This window comes from Octopus bimaculoides, chromosome 7 (assembly GCF_046866305.1).
Source record: "Octopus bimaculoides isolate indiv1 chromosome 7, ASM4686630v1, whole genome shotgun sequence".
Lineage (NCBI taxonomy): Eukaryota > Metazoa > Mollusca > Cephalopoda > Octopoda > Octopodidae > Octopus > Octopus bimaculoides.
The window spans coordinates 96,322,292-96,335,019 of record NC_142934.1 but is presented as its reverse complement, the minus strand read 5'-3'; the positions used below and the strand labels follow the sequence as shown (position 1 = coordinate 96,335,019).

The window sequence follows — 12,728 nt, the reverse complement described above, 5'->3', positions numbered from 1 at the left end:
TAATGAATATTATAAAGGTACACAAATCTTTTAAATAATAAAAAGACAATATACACAGAGAATTTTCAGTCCATTTTTATGAATAAGGTTGTGAAGCAGGGAACAACTGTGTGTTGATGTTTTAGTTTTTGTTTGATTGTATTATCATCCTCCTCCTCATCATCATCATAATTTTGTACACCACTATTTTTACTATTCTTAAAAATTATTATTGATTTAAAGTAAACATGTTTTTGTTCTGTTTTGTTTTTAAGAAGAGGGAAAAGACAAAAACTAATTTCCAGCTCAGCTCAATGCTTATATCAATCAACACGCAATTCAACACTCCATACCAAAAATGTTTTGCTTTTACCATTTTCTGGGTAAGAGAACAGCAGCTGCGATATTGGTGTAGGAAGGGAAAAGAAATGGAAAAAAAAGAAATAAAAACATCAAAAGGAAAGCCTATGTGTATTATTAAGACAAATGAAAAACAACAATAAAAATTATGATGATGATGATGATAGTAGTGGTGGTGGTGGTGGTTTAATGATGGTGGTGGTGGTGGTGGTTTAAATAAGTATATAAATAGATTATGAAGAATAAAAGAAGAAATGGAAATTGAAGATCGAAGAAAGAGAGGTTATATCTTATTATTTGTGGGCAGAGTGTTAGTTGTATTGTATGGAATGGAATAACAAAATGAAGCATCCAGCTTTGTTTCCATAAAAGGATGAGTGAGGGTGATATAACTAGTGTGTCTGTCATGTATACACAGCCATATGGATATTGCAGAAATGTAGTGAATATAAATAGAGTGTATATATATATCTATATATAGATATATATATATATACCGGAGTAAGCACATAAATGTGAAACAAGGTGGAAAAAAAAGAGTACTCAAATACCAGAGGTAGAGTAATATGCATTATTTAAAAGCAGCATGATATTTCTGCTGCTTTTAAATAAAGTATATATATATAATGGCTGTGAATAGTTTTCAGAACATTTATAAAGAGAAGGTCTTACAGCTGTTTCCAGGATATTTTATATATCCCTACATCAGAGACGTTGCAAGAAAATGTTCAAGTAATAATTATTGTAGAGAAGATATGAAATACATGCAATGTTCAAATAACTTTCTGAAGAATATTTTGAAAAGAAAATATATGCAACAGTTTTGTTATTCTGCTTTTAAAATATGAACATACTGGCTTTGGTAGTTTCCTACAGAGCAAAATGTTAACTGATGTAAACAATAAATCATTCCAAGACAAGTGGCCCATAATTTTTGAAGGAATGATAAATGGATGGACAGAAAGAAAATGAATGGTGGTGATTTACAATAAAAAGCTGGAGGAATGCGACAGATAAATAGGATACCAAGACAGTTAGATCAGCAGTTCATATCTCATCACTGGCACCAACCATTTAGCTTACAAAAACCCTCACTACCTGTGTTTAAATAGAGATCATGCATTTGTAGAATTCTTTATATAACTAATACAATTACTTTTAATGCATTGTTGAAATCCTCTTATGTCTGGTAATTAGAGAACTTCTGTATAAGAGAAGTTACATCTCGTATCCCTTTCTTTAATGACATTATGGGATGTGTTCTTGTAAATTTCTTCAGATCAAGTCAAAAGTAACTGGGATATTTCTGATCTTTGTTCGGTTATGGAACATTTACTTTCACAAACTGAACTGTTTATAGATAATTATAATCATGTTGTCACAGTCAGTTTTATAAAAATAATTGATATTGATGTTCAGAAGCTGAAAATTTTCTTTATGATTATTCTATTGCTGACGATATTTTTATTATTTGCTTCTTTGTGTTTAAGCTGTGACAGATGCTCAAATTAAGAAGATGTATGCATGAAATGTAGCAAAGGAAATCATTTAATCCTTTTGATAAATCCTAAGATTCAAAAGAGATTGATTAACTTTGATTTCTTTAATGCTAAGTAGACAGAAAAGGTTGAACCTCTCTAAAACTCTTATCAGTCACAAGTAACATTTCCCAGATTTTCATCCTACTCTCCTAATAAAAAAAAAACCTAATGTTATATATGGCATTCCCTAAATATACAACAAAATGGATCATGGTACAGTAAGGACCTATCACCATTGTCATCATTTAACATCCACTTTTGCATGTTTTCCTGCAACAGATGAAATTTGGTGAGGTATATTTTCTGTGTCCTTCTAGTTCCCAGCCCTTACCTGTTTCAAAGGAGAGCAATGTTTCCTCATGGCCCGGCGTACCTGCCTACCCCTCTCTGAAGTAGGTATGCCTCTCTACTAATCACACTTTGTATAAAGAAATGTTATCAGTATATTTACTCAAATAATTACTACATACACACACATTCATAATACATACACATAATCATCATTTAACATTCATTGTTCCATGCTTCCATGGGTCAGACAATTTGTTGAAACACATTTTCAATAGCAGGAAGCCTTACCTGTTGCTAACCCTCACCGTTTTCTAAGTAAGCTAATGTTTCCCCTCTCTGTGGTACATATTGCTCCTTCCTTTTAATATTTTACAATTTGATTTGGTTGCTATTTCTAGCATGCTAAGCAACCACATAAATGCGGTTTATTTGCTTGTTTTAGTTGACCCATATGCCAGTCAAACATAGATAGGCAGCAATTCATCAAATGATCTTACTTGAGATGGACCAGTGTTGTGCCAATTTGTTCTCCTCCTCCGTTTCATAGAATGAAACCAGGAAGCAGTGACAGGAAGGACATTTATAGGTGACTAGAACAGCATGAATGTTAAAACTGAAATGGATGATGATGATGATGATGATGATGATTGCAACAACAGCCATGATTATATTTAATATGCTGTTAGTTATAATCATAATAATGATGATAATGTTGATAACAATAATGGTTGCAATAATGGTATTTTAATGGCGTTGATGGTGGTAGTGATAGCCATGAAGATGATGGCTTTGTATTATGGCATCATGATGAATGATGGTTAGGTTTTCAGAAAAAGCAGAAGAGGAAGTTTCCACCTACCAAATCCACTCAGAAGGCTTTGGTCAGAACGAGGCTATAGTAGAGGACACTTGGTCAAGGTGCCACAGAGTGGGACTGAACATGACATTACAGATTTGGGAAGTAAGTTTCTTAACCATTTAGCCTTGACAACATGTGTGTATGTTTATGCAAAACACTTGTAGAAACAAACAAATACATACATCCCCATGTTTACAGATGCACACACACACACACACACACACACACACACACACACATGGTTGTGGATTTTCTTTCCTTATATTTTTAAATAAATAGAAATGCTTCTAGAATGCATAGGCAAATATTGTAAAAAGGAGATTTGTATGATTTATGTATTGAATTCAATTGCTCATTTCAAATGCATAATATGTTTGCATCCAAGTATTGAAGCAACTGCAGGCTATTTCACCAATAATGTTTGTGCAATGTGTTTTCTTTTATTGTGAAGTTTGCAATATTCATGGGGACAAGTGTCTTCTAAGTGACATACATCAGGTGTAATTGTTATTGATATTTAGATTTTATTATTAGCAGTCACATTTATGCATGCTGCGTTTAAATGGCTGTGTGTACGTAAGTGTGGATGAGTATTTATTTGCATGTCACCTGCATGTGTGTGTGTGTGTGTGTGTGTGTGTGTGTGTGTGTTTACTTGCATGTGTTTTCTCATCTGCAAGGCAGATATTTTTACTTGTACTCAGCAGTCAGGCTGGTGCCAGACATATTAGTGTGTTCTCTGCTGGAATACTGGCATGTTGGGAATGGAGCAAGCGAGAGAAAGAGAGGCGGGTTCTGGTGCTTTGGCAACACAAGATTTCCACAGAAACCTACTCCAAACCACAACTATGGATGCACATCTCATTGTCTTATTTTGACACATGACTGCAGCTGTCATACACTTTCTTTCTCTCTTCCATCACCTCATTTCTCTCTCTCTCTCTCTCTCTTTCAAATATGTATCAAACAAATATATATATATATATATATATATATATATATATATCTACATATATATGAAACAATGTGCATGTGTGTGTAAACAATGATGACACACACACACACACACACATCACCACCACCATCACCATCATTATCATCATCAACAAGAACAACATTATCATCATCATCAGCAGCAGCAACATCATTTAATGTCTGTGTTTTCCATGCTGGCATGGGTTGGATGATTTGACAGGAGCCAAAGAGCCAGAGGACAGTGCCAAGGTCTAATGTCTCTTCAATATACAAACACACACACACACACACACACACACACACACACACATATATATATATATACACATATATACATACACACACACATTTCATCATCATCATCATCATCGTTTAACGTCCGCTTTCCATGCTAGCATGGGTTGGACGATTTGACTGAGGACTGGTGAAACCGGATGGCAACACCAGGCTCCAGTCTGATTTGGCAGAGTTTCTACAGCTGGATGCCCTTCCTAATGCCAACCACTCAGAGAGTGTAGTGGGTGCTTTTACGTGTCACCCGCACGAAAACGGCCACGCTCGAAATGGTGTCTTTTATGTGCCACCCGCACAAGCCAGTCCAGGGGCACTGGCAACGATCTCGCTCGAAAAATATATATGGTGGTTGTCTACTCCTTATGTAGAGTTTGACAACCTCCTGTACCTACACCTTAGCACCATCATCACATCTGATGTGGCTTTTTAAACCAGACAATGCTTTGAAAAGACACCCACATAGATTGCATATCTGATTTGGACCACCGAGAGCTGCAGTTAAGTTCTGATCTTTGTGGATCTTAAAATGTCTTTTGAGGCCTCCGTAAGATTTGTAAACCTTCTGGCATACATTGCATTCAAAGGTGTGCACAGACATATAGGCAGAATAGTTGGTGGAAGTTCGTTTTCCATGGGTTCACAAATGAGATTCGAGCCCAGCAAAAGACAGGTATGGTCTGTCACAAACTGCGCACACAAAGACATCATTGGGATTCACCTTGATCGTAACATTCTTCTTTAAATCTCTCTTGAGTCTTACAAAGTTATTCTTTTTTTGCCAAATAAACACACGCACTATATATTCATTCTTCACTTGTTTATTACTGTTTTTGGTCACACATTTGTGACCTCCTCAGCAACAGTTTCCATCTTTGTGTGTACTCTTGTATATACATCATCATCATCATCATCATTTAATGTCTGTTGTCCATGCAGGCATGTGTTGGATGGTTTGACTGGGCTGGCATACTGGAAAGCTGTGCCAGGGTTCCAGTCTAATTTGGCATGGGTTTCTAGTGCTGGACAATGAGACACTTACAGGCATATAAGCATCTAATTATACATTTTGAAAGATGTAAATTTCCACATTAAGGGGACATTTTTTCAGGGTACTTTATTAAGGAGATTCCAATATCATGAAACAAAAATGATAGTAGTAAAACTACCTGAATTTCCTCAGCCACAAAAATAGTGGTTGAGAGCCACAGCAATAATGGTGCCAATGCAAATAGATATCATGCAATAACTCTACCACAGAGCAAAATTTGAAATAAACCCCAAAAAATAGATTATCAATAATGATAGCAGCAGAAAGTCAACAATAACAGTAATGGTCTTGTAACAAGTAGCAAATGTGTACACACACACACACACACACACACACACACACACACACACACACACACACACGCACAGACACACACTCAAGTGGCTGAAGTATTATAATCAGAACACTTGCAGTAAAAACAATTGCTAATACTAAAGAGAGATACAGTCAAAAACCATTTCTTGTATTTATTTAGATGTTTCTTTTCCTTTATTCATTTGCTTTCTTACACCACACAAGACGAAATAAGTGGAAAGTTTTCACAAATGTCATTGGTTAGTTTCTTTAGCATTTTGATTTCGTTTTGGCTTGTAACAGGAAAAAAAAAATATATAAAAGATTTCTAGACTGAAATAGAATTTCAAGACCAAGTGTTTTTAACTTTGGTTTCATGGTGAGAAGTAGATGAGAGATAAATCTGTCTTGAATTTGATAACAATCTGTTACAGTTAACAATGATATGATACCTATTCTCAGCAGTTAACATGAAACACAGTAAATCAGAATAAAGTGTTATGTCCAAAAGCACAATATAAAAATAAAGTATGCCACCCAGAAACGCAATAACACCCCAACAGTAATTTCAGACCTTAAGGCTTTCAGTGTGTGTGTGTATAAAGAGAGGGAGTGGCAGAGAGAGAGAGAAAGAGACATATGAAGTAGAGGACAACTGAAAGTTCCTACTAAGGGTAACAGATCAAATTTGTTAGACCAAAGCCTCTGCCAGACCAAGGGTGACATGGTGGTGGAACAGTAACGTTGACAGGGTCATAAAAGAGAAGAGACACGCCTGGAAAGAGTGGAAAGGAAGGCCTAGCAAAGGATCATATTGGCAGGCTAAAAGGGAGGCTAGACATCAGGTTTATCTAGAAGTAGAAATGAAGAGATTTGCCAAAGTCTGACAGTATGAAGATCAGAGACTTCATGTGTTCTGGATTGCTAGACAGTGTGTCAGTGAGAATCAAGATATTGTAGGAGAGAAGCGTGTGTAGATGGATAACGGTATGCTTGCACTCAATGATGTGGACAAGAAAGCAGCATGGGAAAGTTGCTATGCGAGACTGTTGAATATAGAGAATGAATGGGACGAAGAAAGTCTCCCTCATGTGAACCCAAACAGAGGGACAAGCTATCCTAGTGGGCAGCAGTATGGTAGATAAGGCAATTAAATACATGAAAACTTGGAAAGCCCTTGGTCCATCTGGTAATGTAGGGTATGGGTTAGTTACCTGCATAATCAATCAGGTCATTCAGGAAGGTGTAATACCCAAGGACTGGTGTAGCAGCATAATTGTTAGCTGCTATAAGAGCAAGGGTGATGTTTTAAATAGAAGCAATTATAGAGGTATCAAACTTGTGGACCAGGTGATGAAAATTATGGAAAGAATTATAACCCAATTAATTAGAAGCTGAATTAGGCTAGACTAGATGAAATGCAGTTTGACTTCGTCCAGGGAGGGAAAATAACAATGTTATTTTTTATATTCAATCAACTGCAACTTAACTAAGAGTAAACCACTATACTTGGCATTCATTTATCTAGAGAAAGTTAACCATGAGTACAGCAAAGAATTTGGTGTAAAGATAGGGGTTCATCAAAAGCTCAGTCCTTAGTCCCCTCCTATTCATCATTGTTCTTCAGGCCATAACAGAGGAATTCAAGACCAGAAGCCCTTGGGGACTATTATATGCTGCTAATCTTGCCCTCATAGCAGATTCCATATCGGAGTTAAAGAAAAATTCCAGTTGTGGAGGCAAAACCTGGAATCTAAAAGCCTTAAGGTTAACTTAGCACAGATTAAAGTCCTAGTAAGCAAAAAAAACTGACCGTATTCCACCTACTTCAGGTAGATGGCCCTGTTCGATTTGTAAGAAAAGTGTAGGCAGCAACTCCATACATTGTACCGAGTGTAAGCTATGGACACACAAGAGGTGCAATGGATGAACAGGAAGATTATCAGAGAAGGTAGCGTTCATATACAAAACATGCACAGGATCTATAAAAACTATAGAGACTAAGGAAGCCCTGGTAGCTCATTAGAGGTAGGAGACAATTTCTGCTATCTAGGGGACCAAATTAGTAGAGGATGAGGATGCAGAGACAGTGTGATAGCTAGAATAAGAATAAGATGGAGGAAATATAGTGAGTTATTAGCATTTGTTGGCTATGATAAGTTTCTCTCTCTGAGTGAAAGGAAAATTATTTGATGCATGCATTCAAACCTCGGTTTTATATGGTAGTGAAAGATAGGCCCTGAATGCAGAGAACATGTTACAAAGAAATGAGTGCTTTGAGAGAGAAGTTAAGCATAAGTGGAATTCGTTGTTGTGTGCAAGAGAGAAGACTGCACTTGTTTGATTATGTGATGCGGATGGATGCTGATGACAGCTCCATAAGTGCTGGTTTCTCAAAGTAGATGGAACACATGGAAGTGGGAGATGTAGGAAGACATGGGACGAAGTGCTGAAGAATGATCTTAGGACGCTGAACCTTTCCGGTGAGATGACAAAGGACCAAGATGCCTGGCACCTTGCTGTACTCAAGAAGACCTGAAACAGGAAAGATTACTGAACCGATGGGACCTGAGAATAAAGATCATCTGAATTTCTTCCATTGAAGCAATGATCACAACCTTCTGTCAAGATAGAGAGGCTGGAGTGAGAGAAAGAGAACCATCACCATTTTGGCTATACATTCAGTTCTGTACTCTCTCAAGAGTTGTTAGTAGATCTTGTAGAGATATGAGATAACTTGAGGTTTCAGGAACATTTTTGAGTGGTGGATCAAGCCCGCCATTCATAATTACAACCATAGCAAAAGATGTAGGAGAGTCATGTTAAGTCACCTGTCAATTTAGTCCTAAGAGTCCATCTCACTTAAGAAACACCTTCAAGCCTTTTCTCTTGATTGTAACAACGACAAGAACAAACACTTTATGACGAGTGTGGGGAGATACTAGGAGCTTCTTGGAGGCATTAAAATGTAATAAGCCATCCGTTTCCCCATTGCTTAATCTTAGATTGGTCACTGAAAAGAATCTGCTAAGTCCAAGTGTATGACATATGAAAAATGGGGTTTGAATACAAAATGAGGAGAGAGGAGAGAGTAAGATATGATTCCTTGGCTATGTAAGAATATAATTCTATAAAAAATGAAAAAAAGAGAGCTAAGTATCTATAGACTTACAGATGGTAAATAAGCTGATATAGACATATAATAGGAATGGTCTTATGTCTCCGTCTAAATTGGTTGAGAGCTGAAAATACTAAAGGCAAGAGAAGCGAACACAAGTGAAATTTCATAAAATTGGACCCTCATAAAAGAAATGACACAAGAATGACAAGATTGATTCTTTGCTCAAAACTTATTCAGCTGCCACTACTAACGTGGAGAAGTGAGCTTTCAAATTAAAGTATACACATGCATGCACACACACACACACACACACACGTGCACACACACACACAAATAAGAAAATGGAGTAATGAAAAAGCAATAGCAGTTGTATTCAAAAAAGCAGCTACATAGATATATTTATATACAAAACAAGCCTGTATTATACATCATATTGCTTATCCACCCCAAGAGTGTATCCTTAAAATGACATGTTCAATAGACAATATATATAAAAAATTAAGAAAAAATCGAGATAAAAGATGAGACAGTACAAAAAAAGTACTATGAAATGAAAGAGAAGTGACTCCTAAAGCAATTATTATGACAAACGAGTAAATAGTGAAGAAGATATTCCCTACAAAATATTATTTTAATATTGCCATATATTTTCACATAATGCTGGAATAATGGAGAAAGATATTTATAATATAATGAATTATGCAAAATAACTCCAAGCAAGAAATAACTATGCAATACCATCATCTTCTCAGAAACCAAGATGAAATAATCAGCAAATGAAGACAAGAAACACTTCTATGTATACATGTATATACAGCTAAGATTAATGCATATATATATATATATATATATATATATATATATATATATATATATATATATATATATATATATATACATGCATGTATATATACCATATACATATATGCACATGTAACATCCATATACATATGTAGACATGTGTACATTCCTGTACAGATCGTGGCACTCTGTCGGTTACGATGACAAGGGTTCCAGTTGTGGTGAATGAGTACAGCAGGGTTTGCCACCATCCCCTGCTGGAACCTCATAGAGCTTTAGGTGTTTTTGCGCAATAAACACTCACAACGCCTGATCTGGGAATGGAAACCATGATCCCACAACCACGAGTCCACTGCCCTAACTACTGGGCCATTGCGCCTCCACTCTCGTACAGATATACATACACACACACATACAGGAAGCGGTAGAGGCATGAATTTATGATTTAGAAGACCAATGCCAGATTCATGTAATTTCAGGATCAGTATCATTGTGTGGCACTTTGGGTCAGTGTGTTTGGGTCAATAGCCTGAGGGTGACTAATACCTTCTGAGTGACTTTGCTATATGGAAACAACATGACGACCATCATATGTCTTATAATGGTTATCCTCATTCTAGCATTCATTTTTCTAACATGTTTACATGTAAGAAAAATGACATTTGGTGGGGCAGATTTTCTATGTTCAGATGCCCTCTTTGTAAACAGCTCCCACCTGCTTCCAAGTGACCATGGGTCAGACAAATTTTCATGAAAGATTGGAAACAAACTATACTTTATGTATGGCAGTGACACTTATATACAATTATCAGGTAATCTCAAAACAAGATGATACAAACATACATACATGCACACACACACACAAGCGCATATACATATATACACATATATAGACAGGGTTCTTTCAGATTCTATCCACCAAATGTAGTCATAAGGCTTTGTTCAGCTCAGAGCAATAAAAGAAGACACTTGTGCAAGGTGACAAGCAGTGTAACTGAACTTGAAACCATGTGGTTGGAAATTAAAACCTTTTAACCGCACCACCATACCTGCACTTACATATATGTGCATGTTTGTGCCAATGTGTATGTGTGTGTGTAAATTTGTATGAACATTATTTCACTTGTCACTGTTTAGGTGAAACAATGGTGGTGGTCACATTCTTTGTAAAAAATTGCAACCAGTCACTTTGTGCTTTTCAAGACCTGTGGAATAGAAAAAAATCCCTTCCTTGAAAAACTGATATGGGTTGGTGACAGGAAGAGCATCTGCATGAATCCTACCTCAAATCAATTCCCATTCAAGCTATGCTGGTACAGAAAACCAATGTTAAACAGATGATGCACACACGCATGTGTGTGTGTGTGTGTGTATGTGTGTCCAGTGCATATGTATTTGTGTGTGCACATGCAAGCAATTTCGTATTTGCAATATGTAAAATAATTTTTTTCAGATAGAAAAATAAAAATTGTACGCATAAATTTTTTCTTTTTTTTCCTACTTACCTAAGCCAGACAATTTTTTGTCATGGTGTGCGATTTTAACTTCCTCATAGGGACGAAGGTTATCATCCGAGTGAAAATCTTCATCTGAAGAGCTGTAAGTTCTGCTTCCCGAATTTTTGGCTCGGCGTGCCCTGTGAGTTCGAGACTCCCTATTTTTACTCTTAGAATTGCCATCCATTATGAAATAGTAATATTATCTCTTGGTTGGTTTCATTTGTAGATTTTTTTAATTCATATCCGACTTGGTAATTAATTGTCGGTTGCAAATCACAGCTCTGTGGAAAGAAGGGAGAATGTTGATAAATAAGCATACATTTGCATAATGCTGGAGAGAGATGGGAACAATACAAAATAGTAAGGAGGTATCAATTCCAAAGAATTCAGTGTAACATACTTTAGACACTCACCATAAAATTTTCTAATCTTTTTTTCGGAATCACAAAAGTCTGAGAGTCATAGAACAAACCCAGGACTCATAGCCATGAGTGGCGTAAGTGGTTATGGATGAAAGATGATGATGATCATAATAATAATAATAATAATAATAATAATAATAATAATAATAATAATAATAGTTTCAAATTTTGGGTGCAAGGCCAACAGTTTTTTAAGGGTAGGGAAAAGTTTTATTATATTGATTGGTACTTATTTCATTAACCCTCAAAAGGATGAAAGTTTGAGTCAATCTTGGTGGAATTTGAACTCAGAACATAAAGAGAGACAAAATGCAACTGAGCAGAAGAAAAAGAACCAAAAGAAAACCTGCAAGCCATTTTCCCCAAGCCTGTAATGATAGTGCTAGCTCACTTCTGTAGCAATGATGATAATGATGGCACCTAATTTGGAACAAAGGCCACAGTTATAGAAGGGAGAGAGGAGTCACTGCCACTGAACTCATACTTACATATCACATGCATATATATATATATATATATATATATACATAAATGTAGAGAGAGAGATAGAAAGAGAGAGAGAGAGAAGTTTACTTCACAAAATTTGAAGTTTCATAAGAAAACAATGATTAAAATGTTCGCTTTTTGCTTCAATTAGAGCTGATACCCAGAATCACAAATAATGCTAAAATTACTCAGTCTACCACTTCTCAGGCTGCAGTTGACTAATAAGGCTCTATGCAAAGAACATCATCACTTTCTTGGATTTTACATAAAGAAGAAACAGACCGGATGATGATGTTAATCAGGATGAAAACGATAATGACTTTGATATATTTAACATGTTTTACATACATGTCCTGGGGTATTCACAGCCGGGAAGGAAGAAAAGGAGAAGAACTATTGATTGTAGAGTCTAACCTAAGCTACATGTAATGTAAAAAGCAGACAGGAAGTAAATAATGATGATGACAACTATGACGATGGTAGAGATAATTACACTAAGGGTATCAGGCCAAGAGTATCATGACGATGGTAGTGATAATTACAGTTTGGCGCAGGAGTGGCTGTGTGGTAAGTAGCTTGCTTACCAACCACATGGTTCCGGGTTCACTCCCACTGCGTGGCACCTTGGGCAAGTGTCTTCTACTATAGCCTCGGGCCGACCAATGTCTTGTGAGTGGATTTGGTCGACGGAGACTGAAAGAAGCCTGTCGTATATATATATATATATATATGTATGTGTATGTGTTTGTGTGTCTGTG

At 36.3% G+C, this 12,728-nt stretch overlaps 1 protein-coding gene across 35 annotated transcripts in view; it reads right to left on the bottom strand.

Annotated features, from left to right (window-relative positions):
* LOC106883309 (teneurin-m) overlaps nucleotides 1-12,728 on the bottom strand; it is a 572,946-nt gene that overhangs the window by 275,497 nt on the left and 284,721 nt on the right. For all 35 annotated transcript variants that reach the window (XM_089355687.1, XM_052969800.2, XM_052969805.2 and 32 more), the window contains exon 3: nucleotides 11,069-11,343. In XM_089355687.1, the coding sequence (XP_089211813.1) occupies nucleotides 11,069-11,246 (178 nt within the window). In that variant the 5' untranslated portion in view covers nucleotides 11,247-11,343. The remainder of the gene's footprint in view (nucleotides 1-11,068; nucleotides 11,344-12,728) is intronic.